The 24,652-nt window shown below is 34.5% G+C and overlaps 1 protein-coding gene across 2 annotated transcripts in view; it reads right to left on the bottom strand.

The window, feature by feature from the left end:
* Nucleotides 1-3,954: 3,954 nt before the first annotated feature.
* The window catches only part of aclyb (ATP citrate lyase b), a 34,296-nt gene continuing 13,598 nt past the window's right edge, over nt 3,955-24,652 (bottom strand). Inside the window, exons 9-29 of one of the 2 annotated variants that reach the window (XM_051124389.1) lie at nt 23,300-23,436; nt 22,889-22,950; nt 22,684-22,801; nt 19,498-19,652; nt 18,556-18,649; nt 16,791-16,847; nt 14,956-15,097; nt 14,157-14,325; nt 12,669-12,773; nt 12,229-12,425; nt 11,703-11,784; nt 11,129-11,239; nt 10,672-10,799; nt 9,733-9,826; nt 8,856-9,010; nt 8,575-8,725; nt 8,108-8,251; nt 6,836-6,949; nt 6,654-6,736; nt 4,764-4,840; nt 3,955-4,634 (exon numbers count right to left, since the gene is read on the bottom strand). In XM_051124389.1, coding sequence (XP_050980346.1) covers nt 4,540-4,634; nt 4,764-4,840; nt 6,654-6,736; nt 6,836-6,949; nt 8,108-8,251; nt 8,575-8,725; nt 8,856-9,010; nt 9,733-9,826; nt 10,672-10,799; nt 11,129-11,239; nt 11,703-11,784; nt 12,229-12,425; nt 12,669-12,773; nt 14,157-14,325; nt 14,956-15,097; nt 16,791-16,847; nt 18,556-18,649; nt 19,498-19,652; nt 22,684-22,801; nt 22,889-22,950; nt 23,300-23,436 — 2,470 coding nt within the window. In that variant the 3' untranslated portion in view covers nt 3,955-4,539. The remainder of the gene's footprint in view (nt 4,635-4,763; nt 4,841-6,653; nt 6,737-6,835; nt 6,950-8,107; nt 8,252-8,574; nt 8,726-8,855; nt 9,011-9,732; nt 9,827-10,671; nt 10,800-11,128; nt 11,240-11,702; nt 11,785-12,228; nt 12,426-12,668; nt 12,774-14,156; nt 14,326-14,955; nt 15,098-16,790; nt 16,848-18,555; nt 18,650-19,497; nt 19,653-22,683; nt 22,802-22,888; nt 22,951-23,299; nt 23,437-24,652) is intronic. The other variant, XM_051124390.1, reaches the window with a different exon arrangement.

Below are 24,652 nucleotides of genomic sequence, written 5' to 3'. Positions count from 1 at the left end.
CAGGAACTGACGCGAGACATGAGTTGCTGATCTGGGAACGGATAAATAAAAAAATAACATTAAAAAAAAAAAAAAAAAAAAAAAAATCAGCGATGTATTGCTTTGAAATTACATAGAAATGTGTTAGAAAATATTGTGTTGTAAAAGACAATACTGTGTGAGACTTGAGCCCCAATGTAGGATGTATATTTAGTAAAATAAAATGAACGGCATATTCCAGGACTACTTACCAATTAAATGTCAAATATTTATGTATATCCATTGCTTTAAATACAGGATTTCCCAAACGTGTCAGCCAAACCCCTTAGGAATAGAATATTTACTTAGCGTGCCCCTCGAGATTTTAAGTTTTTTTTTTTTTTTTTTTTTTTTTTTTTTTTTACAGGACTGCACAAATTGGTCGAAAATTATTCAAATTATTCTGTCATATGTGTCAATTTTAACAGCGATACGACTATGAAAATACCTCAAATTGCTGCTGAAACGAACAACTCTCTGCGTCTTTATTATTATTAGGCCTATTATTATAGCCTATTATGATTATTATTATTCGTACTGACTCAAAATATAAAAATGAAGACAAATATATTACTGTTGTAAATTGCAGTTGTAGCCTACTCTAAGATAAAAAAAAAAAAAAATCAAAATGGTTATTTGATAACTTCACTTAACATTTCACATACACGAAATACAAAAATACTGTTTAGGCTTTGAAAAAAAAAAATACATAAAACACTTTGTTCCAACATCCCAATTTTCCTGCAATTTAGCAAATTTAACAATTTAGTACTATTGAATGAAATTATAAAATCATGAACAATCGTCCATCCATCCATTTTCCAAACCGCTTTTTCTATGTGTGCTGGAGCCTGTCCCAGCATATTGGGCCGAAGGCAGGGGAAAACCCTGGCCCTTTCATCACAGGACAATGTAAGGAGAAGATGTTATGGCTGATTATACTAATAACAACATAATAATTGCTGTCAACTGCTATTTCCATTAAAATGAGTTTGGGATCAGTGAGATTTGTAATGTTTTTTAAAGAAGTCTCTTATCCTCAAAGCTCCATTTATTTGATCAAAAATACAAAAAAAATAAAATAATGAAATATTATTGCAGTTCAAAATAAGTTTCTATTTTAATACACGTTAAAATATAATTTATTTCTGGGATGCAAAGCTGAATTTTCATCAGCCATGACTCCAGTCTTCAGTGTGACACGATCATTCAAGTCATTCTAATATGCTGATTTATTATCAATGTTGGAAAGTTGTGCTGTTTAATATATTCTCAGAACCTGTGATACTTTTTTCAGGATTCTTTGATGAATAAAAAGTTAAAAAGAACAGCATTTATTCAAAATAAAAATCTTTTCTAACAATTTAGGTCTTTAGTATCACTTTTTATCAATTTAACACATCCTTGCTGAATAAAAGTATTAATTTCTTTCAAAGAAAGAAAGAAAAAATGTACTTACCCCAAACTTTGTTACAAAAGATTTTTATTTTAAGTAAATGCTGTTCTTTTTAATGTTTTATTTATCAAAGAATCCTGAAATAGTATCACAGGTTCCAAAAAATAAAAAGATTATTAAAAATATTATGCAGCACAACTGTTTTCAACATTGATAATAAATCACCATATTAGACTGATTTCTTAAAGATCATATGACACTGAAGACTGGAGTAATGATGCTAAAAATTCAGCTTTGCATCACAGGAATAAATTCTATTTCGAAGTATATTAAAATAGAAAACCACTATTTTAAAGTGCAATAATATTTTTTTCTGTATTTTTAAATAAGATAAATACCTCTTTTAAAGTGCAGAAAAGACATTAAAAATCTTATTGATCACTTACTTTTGAACGGCAGTGTATATTTTCATGATTATAAAATTCATTTTGCAAACACATACATTCAGCCTGTTTAATGAACTGATGTTCAACCTAGTTTAAACAAAATCAACCAAACAAATTACAATTACTCAAATTCATTTGTTCCACAGCAAGAAGGGATTATTGTGATATTACCAAGGATACATTTATCTAACTCAAAACTGCTCTTACTGTATTTATGGCCGACCTTAAAACAAATGACTACTCATCAGATCATCATCAGAATCAAGATCAGGACAGTCCGGTCAGTCTGCCAGCAGGTGTGAGTCTGGCACCACATCTGCTGAGACAGCTAAACTGTGATGAGATCATAAGGATTGAGGGTGAGTTTACTGTCTTAACCCAAAACATAACATACACACACACAGTTCATACAATACAAGGCTGAACAGGACAAAAAGAAAAAAAAAAAAGTCATCAGTGGGTCTGTCCAGTAACTAATGTGCACTGTGCAGTTTGCTGACAAGCATTTTCAGTTGCTGACAGTACACAAGGGATTTTTTTTTTTTTTTTCCTCAATTTATAATATAAATACATTTATATAAAATAGCAACATTTTGTATCAATTTCATTCATGGTAATAATGCTTCTGAAAAAATGCTCAATGCTCATGAAAAATTATCCTGAAAGTTTGACTCTAAATTAAAAAAAAGGAGAAGCATTACTAATATGTGTCTACAGGGGGAGCCACAATTCAACAAGCTGACAAAACGTCTTGTCTGTATTAATCAAGTTTTAGTGGAAAACTTCCAAACTGGTCAGCATTACTGGAAAGTAAAGGTTGAGAAAAGCCAGACTGGACTGTGGGAATTAACATGGGAGCAACAAAACAACAAATTCAGCTGAGGGCAAGATCCAACACAATGATATGTTCAGTCTTCAGTCAACGCTGATAACATGTCTTGGTTGACCTCCCAAAAATTGTGTATATATACACATTAACCGGTCACTATATACATATATACCTCACAACCGGTTACCTGCTACTAGCTGGGTACACCTAGCTAGTGGCAGGTTGTGCATTCAGAGATGCTCTTCTGCATACCTTGGTTGTAACGAGTGATTATTTGAGTTACTGTTGACCTCTGGCATCAACAAGGCCTTTGCCCAAAGAACTGCTGCTTACTGAATATTTTTACTTTTTTGAACCATTCTCTATAAACCCAAGGCCTATATGGCTGTGCAAGAAAATCCTAGTAGACCAGCCTATGTAGCACCAACAACCATGTCATGTTGAAAGGAGAACAGATGGATTTGTGTATTTGTCTTACTGACAAGAATCACTGTATGTTAAAGGGTCTTGAAGCCCTAAAATCCTTTAGTCCGTTCTTCAGGATTGTTGTGACGGCACATTTCTAGCTTCCCTTTATCATTTCCTTTTTGCTTCCAACTGTGTCTTCTTTTTCATGAACAGCCCTTTTTGTATTTAATGTCTTATATTTGTATATAGTATCTTACACACACATATTTCAAACTCAAACTTTTTTTTAGTATGCGATCAATTGATCGTTTGACAGCCCTAATATATACATCGCTATATTTATTAATTAGTTTTTATATAACTATACATTTTATATAACATATACATTCTATAATTATATATATATATATATATATATACACACACACACACTCTATAATTATATATATAAATATATATAAATGACCGATCATTTCATTAAATAAGACCCTTATTCCTGGGATCATTTAGAGCCTTCTGAAGCTGCATTTAAACTGCATTTTGGACATTTAAACTCGCAGGCACCACTGAAGTCTACTATAAGGAGATAATTCCTGAAATGTTTTCTTCAAAAAACTTAATTTCTTTACTACTGAAGAAAGAAAGGCATGAACATCTTGGATGACATCGGGGTGAGTACATTATCTGTAAATTTTTATTCTGGAAGTGAACTACTCCTTTAAGTTCACAGTGTCTCATCTGTGGTCTGTTTTTTCTTTTATTATATCTTGTGCTCTTTAGTCTGAGGTGTCACAATCACCAATTATTAGTACCTTTATCATGTGAATATTCCAGCCTATTCCACACATGAAAATAAATACATAACCAATAAAGAACTTTATTTTAAAAATACTGTAATTGTGCACATAAAAACAACACCATAGTTGTTAGATTTAGTTTAACTTTTCTGTTACAGTAATTTAACCCAGATAGTGATGAATGTGCTTAGTATGAACCTTAACTTTGCTTACTCAAGGTTTAGTGTGCGTACGCTAACAATTCATAACAGGTAACATTTGAGAGTATGCTTTAGAGATTGTGCTTTGCATCTACAGGCTGTGATGTCTTCATTCAGACTACTAAAATCGTATCCTGAAGAGACATAAATGAAACTTCATTTGTTAATCTTAACCAAAGCAAAGGGAAGGTGCATTGACGTATTAGCAATATAAGACAGCCAATAACATTGTGCCATAAAAATGAAGCTTGCTTTATAAGCAACCGTTTTAGAAATTCAACTGAGAATTGTCATGCTTTAACAGGAGCAACTACTATTTGTCAGTATTTTGCTAGTGTATTTCTTTGGTTATGACTAAATAATTTACCCCTTCCCACTATGATAGAGTAATAAAATAGACATGTTCCCACATATTTATCCAAAATACTTATAACAGGTTCCAGGTTCACATAGACATGTGCTCAGGAAGTACATAGGAGATATCATCCCACGGGTGGCGGTAAAGACCCTGCTTCAGACGTTTCTGGTCCAGATAGTGACCTGAAATTAATAGAATAAAAAATTAATAGCAGATATTTTAGATAATAGAGGTTAGTTTTAGAGAGATAATCAGTATTTTGAACTGGCGGGACTGTGTCTGAACAGAAAAGAAGTTGATTAGTGGTTTACCGATGAAACCGATGCTGCGTCCCAAAACAAAGATTCCATTAAGAGTCCCGATCTCAATAAATTCATCTGCCTCATCCCTGCAATGCATAAAGAGCTCTCATAAACATACTCAAATGCAATTTAGATACATGATCTGTACAATGAGATTCAATAAATGTCAACTAACTAGTGAAAATACTTTGCATACAAAGAATAAGCACCAGACAAACCAGATATTTGCATTCAGACATTTGAAATCAAAAATTTCAGTCTCTTTTGTAAATCAACATCACACATCTGCAATGCAACGGTCACATAATTTTGTCCCAGGCTCTGTGAATCCAAGTGACTGCCCAATGGAAATCAGAATTTTTAAACTACTTGATATTTCTATAGACCAATTCAGCGTTTGCAAACAGTGATTACGTTTTTTTTGTGGGCGCAACTTATCTGGAGAAAATGCAGAAAATGACCGTTTTCAAGTAGCCGTCTATAGAGCCATAGAATGAAAGTGTATATCTACATGTTAAATCGACTTATAAAGGAACTAGGCGATATAAACTTGCATTTATGAAAAAAAAAGTCAGAATTGTGAGATAAAATAAATAAATGTTATGTAAAATGTTAATAGTAATAGGTTTAAATATTATATTATGCTATAACTGTAGCGTTAGGGCTAATACAATGCATCCACTATGAACAGCATGTGTGAATATTATGCAGACATTGTTTAAATCAAATTTATGCTTTTAAAATAGAGTAATCATAGCAGTTTTCATCCATAGTCTGTGTAAAGGGGTCATCGGATGCCCATTTTCCACAATTTGATATGATTCTTTAGGGTCTTAATGAAAAGTCTATAATATACTTTGGTTAAAAATTCTCAATGGTTGTGTAAAACAACACCCTTTTTACCTTGCCAAAATCAGCTCTGCAAAAATCAGCTCATTCTGGTTGAGGCTGCTTTAAACGCAAATGAGCTCTGCTCACCCCACCCCTCTCTTCTCTCTGCTGCTCTGAGAGATTGTTTATTTTAGCCACATTTAGCGCGTTTAGCCGCTAAACTTGCTAACTAGCACATTATTAGCAAAGGCGATCTCAAAGATTCATAAAAAACCCTTATACTCACTTCTGCTGTAAGTGAAGCTGGATCATGAATGAATCGTGCGCACATAGACGGATATATGTAGATCGGGAGGCGCATGCCCTTCACAAACAAATGCAATCCACTGCATCTTCAACGGCTCAGATGTCGGGAGTGAATGATGACCACTACGTTCATTATTACATCCAGCAACACAACACCTCAATCTGAGATATTCTTGTCTAACTCACATCCCTGCTCCAGGATCAAAACAAAGAGGGCGGACTGTTACAGCTGATCTGAGGTAAGACACTCATGTCAGTCAACTATAGTGGGAGCGCCCTCTGTTGGTGTGACGCCACAACGACAGGCATTTGAGAATGGCTCGATTTGAAAAAGGGGATATTATTTTTACAAATTAATTAAAAACCACTGCGTGGATTTTTATCATTATAGGGTAGATTTGTACATACACTGACAACACACATTAATGTTCAAACAACATGTAAAAGTGAACTCAGCATCCAATAACCCCTTTAAACATCTGTGTTTAACTTCAAATGGTGTCTTTGCAAAATTATTTGCATTCCGATTCTAGCATCAAAAAAATTATTATTTTTTTTTCTCATTCCATGTATTTTACCCGTTTCCCTCCGCTAGTTCTTCTGCCACCACTATGTGCACATAGTTGCAAGTGACGTAACTGTTTACTACAAATTGGTCTATTCTCTATGATGCAAATCTTGGCCCTAGAAATATTTTGTAAATGGAGTCCAATCCATAACTTTAAACACATATAGTTAAAAATAATAATCTTCTTGACTTACCGTGTGAATCCTCCACATGTTCTTAAGAGGTCCACAAAAGCCACACCAATAAAACCATCAACGTTTAGAATAAGGTTGGGTTTCTGCAGAGCATTAAAGACACTTTAATGTGAGCATCACGCAAGAAAATGATGACACAACTACACATACAAGCATTAAAATGGCATCACAAATAACAGCACCTTCGAGGTAGTGATCTTCTCCACTTCAAGGGCGTAGTCCAGCAACTGTGTTGATGGGAAATGCTGCTTCACAAAGTCCTTCAGGATTTGCACCCTCATATCAGGGTTATTGATCTGTCACCAAAAAAACAAGAACCACATATACCTCAATAACAGAGTTGTTAACCCCAATAGGGTTGTGCCGATAGACGTTGTTATCGTGTATTGACGATAGTCAGAGATATCGCCTGTTGCTGATGCCTTTGGCGATAGCAAGACGATTATTATTATTATCCGTCAAAAATAGACTAGGCGCCTAACTTGCGGTGCAGTGCAGAAAGCTGCTTCTGAGGCGCTTCAGAAACTTGCCGCGAAGTGGCTGGTATAAACACACTGGCACAAATCAAGGTGAGCGGGAGGGCATATTTCGGGTGGGAAGCATGCAATCTGTAATTGCGTGCAGTTGCAGATGCTTGCGAAAGCGTGCAATTGTTTTCTTATTTGTGCTGTTTTTCTGGTTTTACTTTGACTTTTAAAATCGATCCCATTCAATAACGAGGGAAGAGGATGGAAAAGGGGGGCACAGTAACTTGTTTTGGGGGGAACGGCTCCCCTTCGCGCCACAGACATGTGCAGTGTAAATAAGGGGTAAGAAATGTATTCATCATACAGTGATGTAACTATTGTATTCACTATGGTACCGGGAGTGTTTTTTAAAGTGCATAAACTCATGCTAGACTAGGCTAGGCTAGTAAGTGATGATGTCCTTTGCTCATTTTCTGTAGCTGCTTTTTGAATAACTAAGGAAATGTAAGCATTATGAACTTACAATGTTTCTATTAAATTGTTTTCATGTTCAACTGGTTTCATGAAAACATTAGGCTGCTTTTAGCCTTATGCTGGTGTTGGTTCATTTGCCGGAAATGAAACTAAATAAATAATTAAATTAGCATGATAATATTGTGTATCTGCGATCTCACAGGCTGACTATAGGACGATATGAAAAATGACCCAACACTAGTTCCCAATGCTGGACTGGAAATCTGGTCCAGCCAAATTATGAATGAACTTATTATGCACTCTGGTAAAAATGTACTCAAACTTGACACAAACTCAGACATTACTGAAATTTTTTCAGTCGAGTCCACGTCATGAATACCATGAAAGATAAATAACAACATACAATTAAGACAGCTTAAATAAATGTCTCTCACTCTAACTGGCTTGGTGTAACTAATCAAGACTCATGCAGTGTGTTTATCTGTGTGTGTCTGTGTGTGTGTGTGTATTTACTGATTTGACTCGATGCCCAATGCCCATAATCAGTACGCCATCTTTCTTCATCTTGTTGACAAACTCCATGGGCAGCAGGCCACTGTCAAACGCTTTACTGAACTGTTTAGCAGCTGCATCTAGAGCGCCACCAAATCTATCTCCCTGCAAAACAGAAACACACAATTCAGTTCCTTTTTAAAAATGAGGAGAATAAACAGCATATTTTTCATCATACAAATGTTAAATATCACATACAATAATTACTAAATATATACTTACATGTTTTCTTAATATTTAATGATTGTAATATTACTTGTAATACAACAGATATCAACAAATATTAACCAAATCTAATATGGCCAAGCTCTGTTTGCTTAGATTTCGTATTTGATATGAGGGTAGTGAACTCTCATTCTTGCTGTAGTGTAGCAGAACCAGTTTAGGTTGTAAAACAGTAGTCTTGCATGTATAGTGACTGATCTTACTATTGTCAGAAGTCCAGAGGTCAGACTGGACACCAGGTCTTTACCGGCACGAGCACACACAATGGTGTTATGAGCACCAGATACAGCTGGCCCATGATCTGCAGTCACCATCAAACACATCTCGATGAACTGACATGCGTAACGTGGTAATCTGTCAAAAACACACATGCACTTATGATTTTAGGCCAGAACCATACAATATGCAAGTAGACAAACACAGATGGTTTCTCAGTCAATTAATTTGAATATGCTACATAATGAAGGAATTTTACATAACAAACCTTCTCTGAAACCACAGCAGGCCCAGTACTCCTCCTAGGCCCATTTCCTCTTTGAACACTTCTGTGATGGGCATACCAGCATATATGAGCTCCTGGCCCCTTTCATCACAGATACTAGTCATGAACGATGCAGGTTTACGAATCAACCCCAGCTCCTACACACACAGAAGCAGCTCAGATACTGTGCATCTTGAAAATTGAACCATATCCTACTTTTTACTACGTATTTTAGCAGGCAGAAATTTTCATTGTCATTCATTTTCCAGCAGTTCAACAGACAAGAAGTGTTTCCATCCAAATGCTCCATATTTGTTAAAAGTGCATTTGTTCAAATTTTACTCAGCAGAATGTGAAACTACACCATAAGCATCATCTTGAGGAAGTGTACATATCTTGATAAGGATATCTTAAGCACATGTTCAAAATTTACATCAAAATATTTGGAAGGAAACCCACCAAAAGTGTTGACATCTTTAGAGTTTTACATATTAGATTGGAAATTGTAAGGAAATTCATTATTCTGTTTAATTATTTTAGAATTTTACAGCAAGTCTGCAACTCTGTAGATTCTGTTGCAATTAAACAGCAAATAATGTTGTAGGAAACTGTATTTTTGTACAGTATTCCATCCTCATTTGTGAATTGTTAACAATTGTTGTTAACATTCAGTATGATGATTACCAGTATGCTTTTTATGTGACAGTATGTAAATATGAGACGTTCTTGCCTTCACAACACCTACATAATACCACAAACAGAAGAATCTGTTTTTAACACCAGTGAGAATTCATATCAAATCACTGATTAAAGGATATTGTGATGTGCAGAAATAATGCAATTTTCTATTACACTGTAAATAAATGGGGGCAGTTCTTACTCTTGCCCAGGAGTAATCCATTGGGACGGTGGGAGGTGGAACTTCCTGTGCTGGAACAATGATTCCTTCTGCGACAAGGTCATCATACACAAATCTTCCCAACAAAACAGAGAAAATTAACAAAAAAGCTGAAGCATTAATAGATTAATTACAGTATTAATTCATGTTGCTGAACTATATTCACACAATTTAACATCTGACAAATTACTTTTTGATTACTAGGGGTGGAAAATAGAACTAAAAACCTTTACTATGACAAATAACATTTATTACAATATATACATTTTTTAGTAGGGCACGTGCTTTCAGCTGGAGCGGCATTTAATACACAGAGCCATAGATCACTGACAAGCTACGCAATATTGTGTTCATAATTGCAGATGAATTGCATTCGATTATGAACACAATATTGCGTACCTTGTCAGTGATCTACAGCTCTGTGTATTAAATGCCACTCCAGCTGAAAGTACATGATGGAGATTTACTACTAATCACAGAACCGGCTTTACTGACGAGATGCGCATGACAATCACATGCGATTTATCAGGCAGCCCTATTTTTTAGGGATTTTAGGGAAGTTACTGAAAAAAATACTAAAAAAAATTATTTTTACAGTAGACCTGTAACAAACAGATGGACAACTCAATGCAGACTACAAACCTGCATTCACAACACAGGTAAATATAAGTTCTTATGCTGCACTGCTATAGAGTCAGTACTGCATGATGCACAGGCAACAGAAATAGATACGATACTTAATTTCTACAAGTTTGTCATTTTAACTGGTATATCATCCACCCTTATTGATTAAGAATACAGCTGTGAAATCTCCAAAGCCATTCTACACAAAGTACTCAATAAAGGGCCTAAATACTTAAATTGTGTTTAGGTTATATTATACTTCCTGTACACAGAATACTACCTATTTCTGTTACTCACTTGATGACATCACCTAACTCATCAAAGCTATTGGGCACAAATGCACCTGCTTCCCGCAGTGCTTGATTTTTAGCCACAGCCGTCTCTGATGCCTGATTGGCACATGCTCCAGCATGCCCAAACTGCACCTAAAACATTTAAATGAACACAATACCATGTTACTGCTAGTAACATGTTCGGTTACACATACTGTTCTAGAGTATAAGCATTTCTCAAAATATTCAACGGCCCTGTCCCAAATGCAGCACTACATGTGGATTTGCAGTTATGTTGCCATTGTTGGCACATATCCATGAAGTCCACAAGATCGCAGGGAGTCTCATTTCATTTAATGCTCTTTAGCGTTCCCTTTGCATTGCAAGTGTGGACTCGAAAGACCACAACATGGGCTGAGAGTGCCAGTTGAGCCAGGGCCAATATGCATTAAGTATCTCAAATGCCATGTAATAGGATGTACCTCAGATGAGAACAAGGTGGCACATGTTCCAATACACCAGCACACAACTGGTTTAGTGATTCTGCCATCTGCAATGCCCTGACAGATGTTATACTCTTCTGTACCTCCGATCTAAAAGACAGCACACATCATTAGAATTACAGTGCCTTATCAAATTATTCAACTCTTACATCACTGTCATAAGTTAAATTTATAAATTTAGATTTATTTAAATAAATCAAGAACTGACCTATTCTAAAAGAACATGTTAACAAATCTATCCATATTTACAGAGATCCATTTTAAAAAATATATTTTTATATTAAAAATATGCAAAAGGTTGGATTTTGAATATTTTCTTTCATATGCTTATTATAGTTATTCACTGATGAATAGGAATTCTTGGAATTGGGTCCACCTTTAAACATAAAGCATTACTCTCACCTTGCATAAAACTGTGCTGCACACTCATCAGTCTAAGACAACTGAGGAGTTTTATCATTTAATGATATACTGTAAATCCCATGTAAATATCAGTGTTACGTGAAAATGGCTTTTTTCCATTAGAGTACATGACAATCTAAATCTATCTCACCTCTCCCAGAACGACAATCATCTTGACACCTGGAGTGTCCTGATATCTGAGCACATGATCCATAAATGTAGAGCCAGGAAATCTGTGGATGAGAGCAGCACATTAGTCAGCTGATTGGTTTATTAACTAAATTAACTAATATTTTCTGAATCCTGCTCTATTTGACCTTATAATAGCGGTTACATAACCATACTCAGAGCTTTTAAAAAGGGGATACTCTTAAACAAAATGATTACAAATGATCATTGTGCAAAACTCAAAAAGCATAAGCTTTTGTATCCGATTGTTATGCATGAGAAAAGTGAAATAAGGGTAAATCTACAAGAAATCATAAACACTGACATCAAAATACCAGAATGCAAAAAGCAAATTTTGGAGATTCACACTGGATTGTATTTAGCATGCTTTGTTTTTCAAATTACCAAAAAAAAAAAAAAAAAACACATAAGATGAAGTCTGTTTGGACTGACAGTCACTTATCTGTCATAAGGTCAGTTAAAAAGGCAAGACATGTTCTGTTTGTCACCTGTCTCCTCCAATGGCAACTCCCTCATAAACTCCATCTGTGGTGTGCGAGATGATGTTGTTGAGTTCATTGGACATCCCTCCTGAGCGGGACACATACGCTACACTGCCCGGCCTATACAGCTTTGATGCCAGGATATTGTCAAGCATTCCACCTGTGTTCCCAATCTTAAAGCAGCCTGGCTTTATACCACCAACCTATAACACATAAATGTACTTGAGTTAATCTTATGAATAAAACAAATACTTTGCATAAAGAAAATTACAAGTCATTTTAGGACCATAAAAGACATTACTATACTCCCATACTATAAGCTCTGATTTGGAAGGAAATATTAACACAAACATGTTTTGCCACAAGCTTCCTGAGATCTATGCTAATGTTGATATTCAGCTTTAAACACGTACTATATATAATCAAACAATACTTGAAACACTCACAGTTGCAGGTCCAATGATAGTGACGCCCTTTTCATCAGCTGTTTTGATGAGTTTGCGGGTCAGAGCTTCAGGAATGCCTTCAGCTATGATAGCAATAGTGTGTATCTGGGGAAAAAAAAAAAAAAAAAAAAAAAAAAAAAAGACTCAGAACCAGGGAATCATGGTTGTACCCAGAGTTGAAGATTCATGTACTGACTACCAACATGCCACACAACCAGTTGCACCCGTTAGCCTAAAAAGGGAAAGGAATACATCCGAAATGACAAAATCTTAAGCATTGTTTAGGCTATTATTGTACTGTACCAGTCGAAAGTATGAGGAAGCAGTCTTTCATACGGCTTCCAAAGAATACAACTGAGTAGATTTAAACCAATTATGAAATTATTCTAGATTACAGACTCCGTATTCTCAGGAATGTAAGCAAAGATTTTTTTAGCATATGGAATATGCTGCAACTCCAAAGTGACTTATATAATGAAATTAACGTCTATCACGCAAAGCGCACATGCACAAAATATCAGTTATAGCTTTGCTAACTTGATATCGCAGTCGATATACATATCAAACAAAAATTTCAGTCAATTAAACATTAATTTCAGTCAACTAAACAAGAATTTAGACAGTTCGATTTAAATTATAGGTCTGTTCTATAACAGTGTTAGTGTGACAACCACCTTTTTTTATGTGGATTTGGGACAAAAATCAAGTCAAATTGTTTTATTTGTATGGCACATACTGTTATGTCTATAAAGTCCTTAAGGCTTTAGGGCTAAGCAATATGACGATACATTATGATATAAGTGACCCTCCAGATTTAGATCTAGCTATATTGTATTTATGGTGTTGTCTAGCAAACTTTTTCTGAATTGAGAATGCCTCTTGAATTCTTAAATCTGAATTTAAGTGAAATTACATTGAAATGAAAAAAAATTATAAATTATAACTAATTTTACATGTTAAAAAGAAAAGTTGAACCTAGACAATTGACACCATTTGAAATAAAGAAAGTCCTTTGTATCTGAACAGACAGAACAAGACATTAAAAAGTGTTCATTGTAATTTCATGAACAAAATATTTTTAGTTTCAATATTTATTCATAATTGTTTGTTAATAATATATTGTCAATTAGAACAAAGTAAAGGAGCATTAAACAAGAATGTGTTAAATTATGCTTTAAAGTGTCTCTCATTGTTAATTTATATAATATTCAAGTACCTAATGCATGAACTACTATTAACAAACTGAAACTTCCTGTGAAGTGTGACCAACTTAAATTCAAACTGATAAACTGAAAGAAAAAATTCTGACAAAAGACCAACAAATTGTGTTGGGCTCTGTTTATATGTGCAATGTGGCAATAAATGTAATAGATGTAATTCTATACAGGCTTATCATAGCTGGATGCCATTCTTTAATAAAAAACAACAACACTATTAGCGTTATTGACCAGCAAACAGAAACACTGGGCTGTCAATATGGGATTTTACCTGAGGATACTGCATTGTTTCCATTGTGCTGTCGAAAGCCGAGCGAAGGGAGGCAAAATTTATGAGTACATCAACGTCTGGATGTTTCTTCATAGCATCAGCCATGTTCTTATAGACGGGCAGTAAGATCTCCTTATGACCCCAGTAAAACTTCTGCTTGTGGTCACCACTGATAAACACAAACACACATACAGTAATATAAAAACCTATTCATGCCTTCAAAGCTGAATCACATTTGTGACCCTGGACCACAAAACCAGTCTTAAGTCACTGGGGTATATTTGTAGCAATAGCCAAAAATACATTGTATGGGTCAAAATTATTGATTTTTCTTTTATGGCAGAAATCATTAGGAAATTAAGTAAAGATCATGTTCCATGAAGATATTTTGTAAAATTCCTACTGTAAATATATGAAAACTTATTTTTTGATTAGTAATATACATTGTTAAGAACTTTATTTGGACAACTTTAAAGGCAATTTTCTCAATATTTTGATTTTTTTGCACCCTCAGATTCCAGATTTTTAAATAGTTGTATCTCGACCAAATATTGTCCCATCCGAACAAACTATACATCAATGGAAAGCTTATTTATTCAGGTTTCAGATTATGTAAAAATCTTAATTTTGAAAAATTAACCCTAATGACTGGTTTTGTAATCCAGGGTCACATTTGACAATCTTAAGTGCCACATAATGAGTACAATAAACCAAGTATTAGACATTACACAAGTTACAATTAAATGGTTCAGCTTGATGGTAGACACTCAGCATAAAGGTTCTTTTTAAATGTACTGACGTGAAGGGGTAGACCATTGCGACAACGGAGGGTTCATCACGTGAACACACGTAATCAAAGTCCAGCATGCCCTGAACTGCCCGCGTCTGCATGCCCCACACAATTGCCTTTGTCTGCCTGCTGAATAGAGTCGTGGCTTTAGCTAAAGGGTAGAGAGAAAAATGTTAGACAAAAATCTAAATGACAAAATTACAAAATTACATAAATACAATTTTGTTCAAAAGTTCAATCATGCAGTGAGGAGCTTTTTAACTTTGTTGTTTCATAAGCATTAAGTGTCTAGGAAAAAAAAAACAAAAAAAAAAAAAAAAACAACAAACAAAAACCAAGTGACTTGTGTGAAAAGACATGGAAAAGGGATACAGAAAATAAAAATTAGACACTTAGACAGAAAGAAAATACATATTTTAAACAAGCTATTGTATAATAATGTCTTACTTAAAAGTATAAAAAGGTTTATATTCATATTGGGTTTGACACTATATACATTTATTCATTTAGCAGATGCCTTTATCCAAAGTTACAATTAAGGAATACAACAAGTGATTCACTATAAAGAGGCAAATAAACAAAGCAAGTGCTCGTAATACAAACACTGTTCATACCAGTACAAGCTAGAACAGGGAGGGATTAAGGAAAGTGAAAAATTAAGGATGCAGACAAATGTTGCCAAAAGATGAGCTATATTTGACCACTTAAAAGTTTGGGATCAGTAATAGTTGTTTTTTAAAGAAGTCTCCTATGCTCATCAAGACTGCATTTATTTGATCATAAATACAGAAAAAAAAACAATAATACTACAAAATGTTATTACAATATAAAACAATGTTTTTTATTTTAATACACTTTACAATATAATTTATTCCTGTGATCCAAACCTGAATTTTCATCAACTGTTACTCCAGTCTTCAGTATCATATGATCCTTCAGAAATCATTCTAATATGCTGATTTATTATTACAATTATCAATTTTGGAAACAGTTGTGCTGCCAAATATTTCTTTTTGGAACCTGTGATTCTTTTTTTCAGGATTCTTTAATGAATAACAAGTTAAAAAGAACTGCATTTATACAAAATATAAATCTTTTCTAACCGTGTAACACATCCTTGGTGAATAAAAGTATTAATTTCTTAAAAAATTACTGAACCCAAACTTTTGAACAGTAGCGCCTCATATGAATAAATTATATTTTAAAAGTATATTTAAAAAAAAAATAAAGAAAAACATTATTTTATATTGTAATAACTTTTTGCAGTATTGTTTTTTTTCTGCATTTTTGATCAAATAAATGCAGTCTTGATGAGCATGAGAGACTTCTTAAAAAAACATTACAAGTCTTATATTGGAAATATTAGTTTACATTTCCAAACAATCCCTTTGCCATTAATTGTAATAACTGTAATAAAGTGAGATTATATGCACAAAAAGTCTGACAACAGCCAGTATGCTCCAAACAGAGATCTGAAAGAAAAACCATCTGAAAGCAGCTTTTTACTGCTCGCATGCAACACAAATAGACGCAAGCTGAGCTGCCGATACAGAGGGTCAACAGGCCTAGGGCTTAACCAAGTGAGACTGAAACAGACCCAGACTCAGACGCTGCAGGGGGTAACGGAAACAAATCGCAACCAGATTTGGGCAGCAGTAAACTTGCCCAGTGTAAAAACCTAATTTATGTATTAGACAAAATTCACATTCTGAATATCAGCACTCTTGGACAATCAAACTAGAGGACCAGAACTACCTCTTGGATAACTGATTAATAACTGCTGGCATGCCAACACACAACACTGTGCACTGTGCAAAGAAACACACTAATCCCTAAGCTCTTACCTTTAACCGTTGCATTAAACATGGCTGTTGCAGACCATGAACGGCAAAAAGTGGAAACTAATTATTATGATGAACAGAGAAAGAAAATATGACAGCATGAGGAGAAAAGAGAGATGGAATGAAAGTGAAATTAAAATAACAGGACAGGACAAAAACACTGAAAAGACAGAAGGTAAATGCACAGAGAAAAAGGAAAAAAGTAAAGGTGCAGTAAGTAACTTCTCACTGTATAAACTTTTTGTTCTTTTATGAAAACTGCTCAAAATATTATTATTGGTTCACATAATGCTCAAGAGCAGTGTGTATTTATTTCAGCATCTGTATTAACAGTTTGTCAACAGCATGTCAATGAATAGCAGAAGCTTAGGTGCAAGTGGAGTTTTAGTCATTTTTGCTACACTTAGCAGAAAATAAACTAAACCTGCAGTAAGTGTCAATTTATCACCACACTCTAATATAATTTATGATGAATGGCAGCTATAGAAACAAATAATAAATGTAAACAAAGCAATCAAGGTCAACACTGAAAAAAATGCTATTGAACACTTACTTTTTACTTTTAAAATAGATACAAATAAATAGCAAATTATTAACTGTATGCAGTACTTTTCAACTAATTATATATAGCTTCAAAACTAAGTTTCTTTTAAATAAAAAAAAAAGAAGCAAATATCCAGGTCACACGGCATTTGCAATGGAAATGAATCTATAAAAACAAAACACTCACCTTTTCAACAACGAAGCCAAGACGCATGATTTTAGTGTGAAAAAATTACTGACCTTCTCTGTTTAAAGATAACCAATTTTACACAAATGCCAAACAATATAATTTTAAAACTGCAAAAATATGATTTAAACAGCTTTATCACTCAAATAATATCAAAAGTGTTCACAACTGATAAGCTTCACATTTCCACCAAAAGTTGGCCCCATTTACTATGCTATCGGCTGAGCTTAACTTGTACTGAATTTAGAATATTCTTTTAATATCAAGTTTTAGTTTAGTTTTTAAAAACAAAAACAACCTTTTATACTAAAACATCACAGTAATGTTTAAGAAAACACCTTGTTCATTTAAAAAAAAACAAAAAAAACAAAACCACTGAAATACAATTAAATGAACATTAAATAAACACATAAAAAAAACTATATAGAAATACAAAAATGTAAAAATAAATATAAAGTCAAATGTCAAAGCTACTTGCTTAGGAAAGGGCCAAAAATGTAAAAGAAATTAATATGAAGGTAAAATTCTGCTTGATCTTGATTTTCAAAAAAAAAGCTACTGGTCGGTGGTGATAGCCAGCTTGAGTGTTTAATATCATTTCTGATCCTCTGCTGTCTGCCCCAAACATTGCCTCTCTTCTGACATGCACTGCAAGTTTGTGGAGAACCTGGTGCTTAACAACTGATTTTGTTATCTTGGCTTGTTGATAGAAATTAAGATCAAATGTCTTTAGAGAAATCCAAACATTTGGCATTTTGAATTGTGTTAGACATGTTAGAGATATACCACATTACAAGATGCTGGCACATGTCTTGAATAGATAATTTAAACAATGATAAACTGCAAATCTTTCATTGTGTGTGATGCTGCATCCACACTGGCATCTGTATAAAGTTTAGCTAAACAAAGTTCCTTAGCGCACCTTTAATTGAGATACAGTTAAAAAAAAAAAATCTATGAAAAATATGATTGTGTTCAAAAGTTCTCATAAAAAGTTATTGTGACTGAGATATTAAACCTCAGCTGAGCTTCAAATACCTCGTGGAACACCTGCTGTGGGCGTCAGGCCATCTGGGATACTACTGTTCAGTTTGTGTTCAGAGAATGAAGTATTTCTGGTTCTTGCTGGCGTCTGGAAGACAGAAATTATTAACAAACTTTTGAAAGGGTTTATAATACAATGTAATTAGTTATCCAACAGCTGTGCTATATTCTGCTTTTGGCGCTGAATATAAACTGTATTCTAAATTAGGGCTGCACGATTAAATCGAATGCGTTTATGAGGCGCGCTTAGTCAGTAAAGCCGGTACTTTGATTAGTAGTAAAGCTGAATGTGATTCATCTGCGATTATGAGCGTGATTTGGCGTAGCTTGTCAGGGATTTACGGCTCTGTGTATTAATTGCCGCTCCAGCTGAAGGCACGTGATGGAGCTTTACTACTAATCAAAGTACCGGCTTTACTGACTAAGCGCGCCTCATAAACGCATTCGATTAATCGTGCAGCCCTATTCTAAATCCAATACGGTATATGACAAATATTGTCACTGTAGTATAAAGATGGGTTTACACATAAATGTATGAGATGAACACTAATGTATGAATCAGAATTGTATGAATTCAGAATGGCAAGAATTTACTGTTGCTATAAACATCTCCATCTTGCCAACACTTGACTACAGTAGACCACAAAAGATAGATCATATGTGCTCCTATGTTTTCACTCACTTTGGTGATCACTGCATCATGTTGCTACTCATTTGTAAGTTCACCAAATAGCTGCTTTTGCACATGTCGCCACAAATGGCCAAATCTAATAAAAAATTAATTGCTTCAGAATTTAAAAAAAAAAAAAAAAAAAAAAAAAAAAAAAAAACTGACCAGGTTTACATTCCTCATGTCAGCCGTTGGTAAACTATAAAAATAAACTGATAAACTGTATAAATACACTTACAGCTGATAAACTGTAAAAATATACTTACAGCTGCACTAGCACTGGTGTTCAACAGGAAATTGGCAGTGTGGGCTGCCACTGGAGGCTGATTGGGGATTGGCCGATGACCCAGTGCCATGCCAACAATAGCAGTCATGTGAGTCTCTGTGCCGAAGACATGGATGGGAATTCCAGTAGTCTTTCCTGTTGCAACAGAAAGGGAACCAGAACAACAAAATGATGCAGAAATGTGTGCGAACCGATATCACTACATATCATACACTAGTGAATACAGGGACATTTCGTCATGTTCAAATTTGACCAGTGTATACATACAGTATATTGAAATTATGTCTGACCAAATGAGGATTTGCACATCACAGATTGACCTGATGGGTAACAACCTAACTTGGAAGTAATATTTGGGTCATTCCAGCTGGAATCATCAAATGGTCCCCACCTGACCCCCTCAGATTTGTCTGAAAAAAATCTATGTGATGGGTAATATGCCCAATAGATCATATACAAAATTTCAGATCTCTACTGTGCGTACTTTTTTCACAAAAAATCTGTAAAAAGTTTGTTTTTTACCCCGTTTTGGCATCACTGTCTGAGTGACCATGTTCAGACTAAAATATCTCCAGAATTTTTTTGTGCCAGGTCCATGAAATTTTCTGAGCTAAGAGTCTTAGTCCAGAACTGCATGAATTACAACTCACAGCATTGTTACTGAATTTACACCTGAATGCTGGCCCTCTACTTTTCTTTGAAACTATTACTTTAAGGGTTTTCAGATGTCCATAGAAACCTCAATCTTCAATGTATAAGCATCAAACTTGGTAAATGGTCTGATATGTACCATGTCTTTCACATCCTTTGACATCAGACAATAGAGTCTTATGGATGTTGAGATATTAAGGTCCAAAAATTGAAAAGACCGAGTCAGTTGGAATTATCCATAGGCATCCATATTTTTGCCAACTGTTACAATGAAACGCATTTACGATGGACATCGGGAGAACTAACTCAGATTCACCGACTACCGACATTCAATGGAATGCAACATAAGTACCTAATCTTGATGTTCCACCCAATCCAGTGAATAATACATCCATTTTCATTGAGAAAGCAGGGCAATATTGATTAGAAATAATAATATTCAGGTGGTATGAGATCTAGCATCAGTCAATCAATCAGTCAGTCAGTCAACAATGATCAATTTTGAGGTCAGTCGAGTATCAGGAACACCAGGATTCCATGTCAACTTTGAGGTTGACCCAGTTGAACAAGGCCTTCACATCACAGATATGGCCCCAGGACAATATGTTACTTGTGTGTATGACCGACAATGGTGGGTTGGTATCATCAGAGACGTCTCTAACACAGAGCAAGACATTCAAGTGCTTTTTTTGCATCCCCATGGCCCAGCTAGAGGCTACTTTTGGCCAAAAAGGGAAGATGTCTGTTGGGTGCCTCTCCAGCACATCATAATGAAAATTGATGTGCCAGTTACTTCCACTGGACGATGCTATGTCATAAAAGAAAATTAAACTGTGGATTCAGACACTTTTATGAACAACTTTCAGTAACTGTTATGTCACACATTTATTTGTGTTGGTGGTATACATTATTAAAGTGACTCATGTCTGGAAGTACGTTTTTTGTCTTTTGTATTTTTTGTATAAGTGGAACATTAATAAATTCTGTTGAAATGCCCATACCAAGTTGAATAGCAAAAGTGAACAATAGGATCAGTGACGAAACTCTGAGTTTTAAAAAAATCATTACAGAAAAATGAGGCAAAACCCCATCCCAATTTTTTTATATTTTATCAATAACAATATGCTCTTTCAAAAAAACAAGTTTTATGTTCACACCTAGTGTCATTCATGGGAAATACTGCTCTGAACATTGGTGTAAATCAGTTTTTTTTCCATTTTTGGACCTTAATATCTCAACATCCATCAGACTCTATTGTCTGATGTCAAAGGATGTGAAAGACATGGTACGTATCAGACCATTTACCAAGTTTGATGCTTATACATTGAAAATTGAGGTTTCTATGGACATCTGAAAACCCTTAAAGTAATAGTTTCAAAGAAAAGTAGAGGGCCAGCATTCAGGTGTAAATTCAGTAACAATGCTGTGAGTTGTAATTCATGCAGTTCTGGACTAGGACTCTTAGCCCAGAAAATTTCATGGACCTGGCACAACTAGTTCTGGAGATATTTCAGTCTGAACATGGTCACTCAGACTGTGATGCCAAAACGGGGTAAAAAACAAACTTTTTTACAGATTTTTTGAGAAAAAAGTATGCACAGTGGAGATCTGAAATTTTGTATATGATCTATTGGGCATATTACCCATCACATAGATTTTTTTCAGACAAATCTGAGGAGGTCAGGTGGGGAACTTTTCCAAAATTTGATGATTCCAGCTGGAATGACCCATTAATAAATACAGTTGAGGTCAAAGGTTTATATACACCTTGCAGAATCTGTAAAATGTTTTTACCAAAATAAGACTGATCATACAAAATGCATGTTATTTTTTATTTAGTACTGACCTGAATAAGATATTTCACATCAAAGACGTTTACATATAGTCCACAAGAGAAAATAATAGTTGCATTTATAAAAATTACCCTGTTCAAAAGTTTACATACCAAGGTTATTATAGTTTTGGATTTTTAAATTTTTTTATTTTAATATCGTTTTCAAATTTGCAATAAAATTTAGTTGCATTTTTATTTTGTGAACACATTGCTATTTAGTTTTTATATAGTTTAGTTTAAGTTTTAGTTTTAGTAATCACCTCCAGAGCAAAGTTCTACAGTTGATCTACTGACAATTCGTATATTAACGAAAACAGAAGCAGCCAGCTCATTTTCATAATGACCAATGCAGACTACCAAGAGTAGAGCAAATAAGCAACTATGGGTGAAGACATGCTTTTTTGGGGTGTTAAATAATAACGCAAACACCAGGAAACTGACTTTTGTAAAATTTTACATTAAGACATTTTAGGATTTTTTTTTTTAAGGACACAGGGGACCCTGCAAAAATTACTGTCCCTTAAACAGTCAGATCTTGCTACCTCCTCTGAGTATAATTTATGTATTTCTTTTAGTTGACAGATTATTATACTTATATGATTACACACTTATACAAGCTAATCAATCAACAACATTAATACCAGGTGTAAACATTATCCTTGATAAGCTGTTCTTACTTACCAACTTCTCCCATCACTCTCAGCCCTTCCTGGTAGTTTGGACCTCCACGTCGAACAAAGATGGTAACCTCATGTTCTTTTAAAGGCCCCTGGTAGTCTTTAATAGCTCTCACGATGCCCTGATGAGTGTGATGAAAGAAGAAACAGTATGAAAAGAACTACATAATTTAACAATGAAGACTTTCAAGACAGAGGAGCCACTGTACCTTGAACGTAGCTGCTACATTAGTGAAGTTAGCAATACTGCCGCCAATGATCAACACCTTTCCTGTAAAGGCAAAAATAAAGTGAGAAAAAAATCTGAAATTAACATTTAAACCATGTCTTAACCATACACAATGTGAGGGACCAAGCTGACAAATTAAATCATTAATTTAAAGTGACAAATCAGAATATTTGTCTTAACCAGCTCCGACACAACACTATTTTGTGTTTTGTTGATTGCTAGGTTTCTGTCTTGGGTTCTGTCTTCTGAGTGCCCCACTGAAATCATGTAGGACTAATATACTATTCCTCATATATAACATTATTATTTTTACATTTATGTCATTATCATATTTTTCATACTAGTAAATAATTACCTTAAAAAAAAGCATGTGATTCTGTCTCACACTCACCATCAGGGTGTTTTTCACGGGTCATTAGAGAGAGGATAGTCTTGGCATAGTCGTACGTCTGCTGCTCACTGGGAGCTCCAGAGTATTCCCCATAGTTGGCCAGTTCATCTACTCCTCCCAGATCACAGATGGTATCACTAAACAAACAAGACTAACACTTTACAATAGGGTTTCATTTGTTAACATCAGTTAATGCATTATAGCTAAATTAACTAACAATAAGTAATGCATTTTTACAAGATTTATTATCTTTGTCAATGATTAAAAATTAGTGGTGTCAATCACTTACAACATTTTTTTTTAAACTAATTAACACACACATTTTTTTCTGATATTAATCATGATCAATCCTACCTAACGCTAACATTTTTAATTATACTTTTATATTGCAATAATTTCACATTCAATCTTCAAATTAACGTAGAAACAACATAAAGGAAATATATTTTTGATATGTTTAATGCCATCTTTTTTATGACTGAATGCAAGTATCACTGATACCAACTGATGTCTTTTCCTAATATTTAACCATTGACTATAGCCATTCAGCATTACAATATAATCGAGAGCTTTCAATTTAACATTTATTAGACTTGTAATTTAAGTGAACTTAAAACAATCTTCACGTAGACCCATTATAATAACTGTCACATAGCTACCTGTGCCCTTCCGCAAAAAATATAGCCAAATTTAATAAAGTTATCAAACCCTAAAATTTTAATTAAAAAAAAGAGGAAATCAATAACTTCTGTAGTTTTAAGCTTTATCTTTTATTTAATTTTGTTCTTTGAAAAACAGACATCACAGCAGCTGGTTATTGGGATATTTTGGCTGCTGTTACTTTAAAAGCTGCCGCTGCTGAACTTGAAGCAGTTACACTGCTTTAGTGACAAAGCTGACACTGCTTTAAATGTGACTCATAAATAATAAACACTTACATGCACAGTTTTAAGGCAGCTTTAGTTGCCTTTTTTGTAACTTCATGACTTAACTGACAACATAACTACAACTACATACTCGTAGTTTCATATGGGTTTGAATATGATACAACGCTTTAATATGCTATAGCGTAATACAGCGCGCGCCGGCATTTTTGTGCGTGCACTTGAAGAGCACACGCCACGAGCACAGTATAACAGTTGACAGGACAGGAAGATTTGTTTTTACTGACATATGACCAGAAACGCCTCATCTGGCTGCAGTTCACTGATGTTGTACTGAAGCTCCTCATCACCGGTACCATTTCCTCACTCGTTTGACTTGCGCCTGGCACTGAGGTGACACTGGAGTGCATGTCTAAATAGTCTCCTGTTTGATGTGCTTGTTATTACGTTCTGCATCTAAATAAACGCA

Source organism: Labeo rohita, chromosome 12 (genome assembly GCF_022985175.1).
Source record: "Labeo rohita strain BAU-BD-2019 chromosome 12, IGBB_LRoh.1.0, whole genome shotgun sequence".
NCBI lineage: Eukaryota > Metazoa > Chordata > Actinopteri > Cypriniformes > Cyprinidae > Labeo > Labeo rohita.
This window is presented reverse-complemented; position numbering and strand designations above follow the sequence as displayed.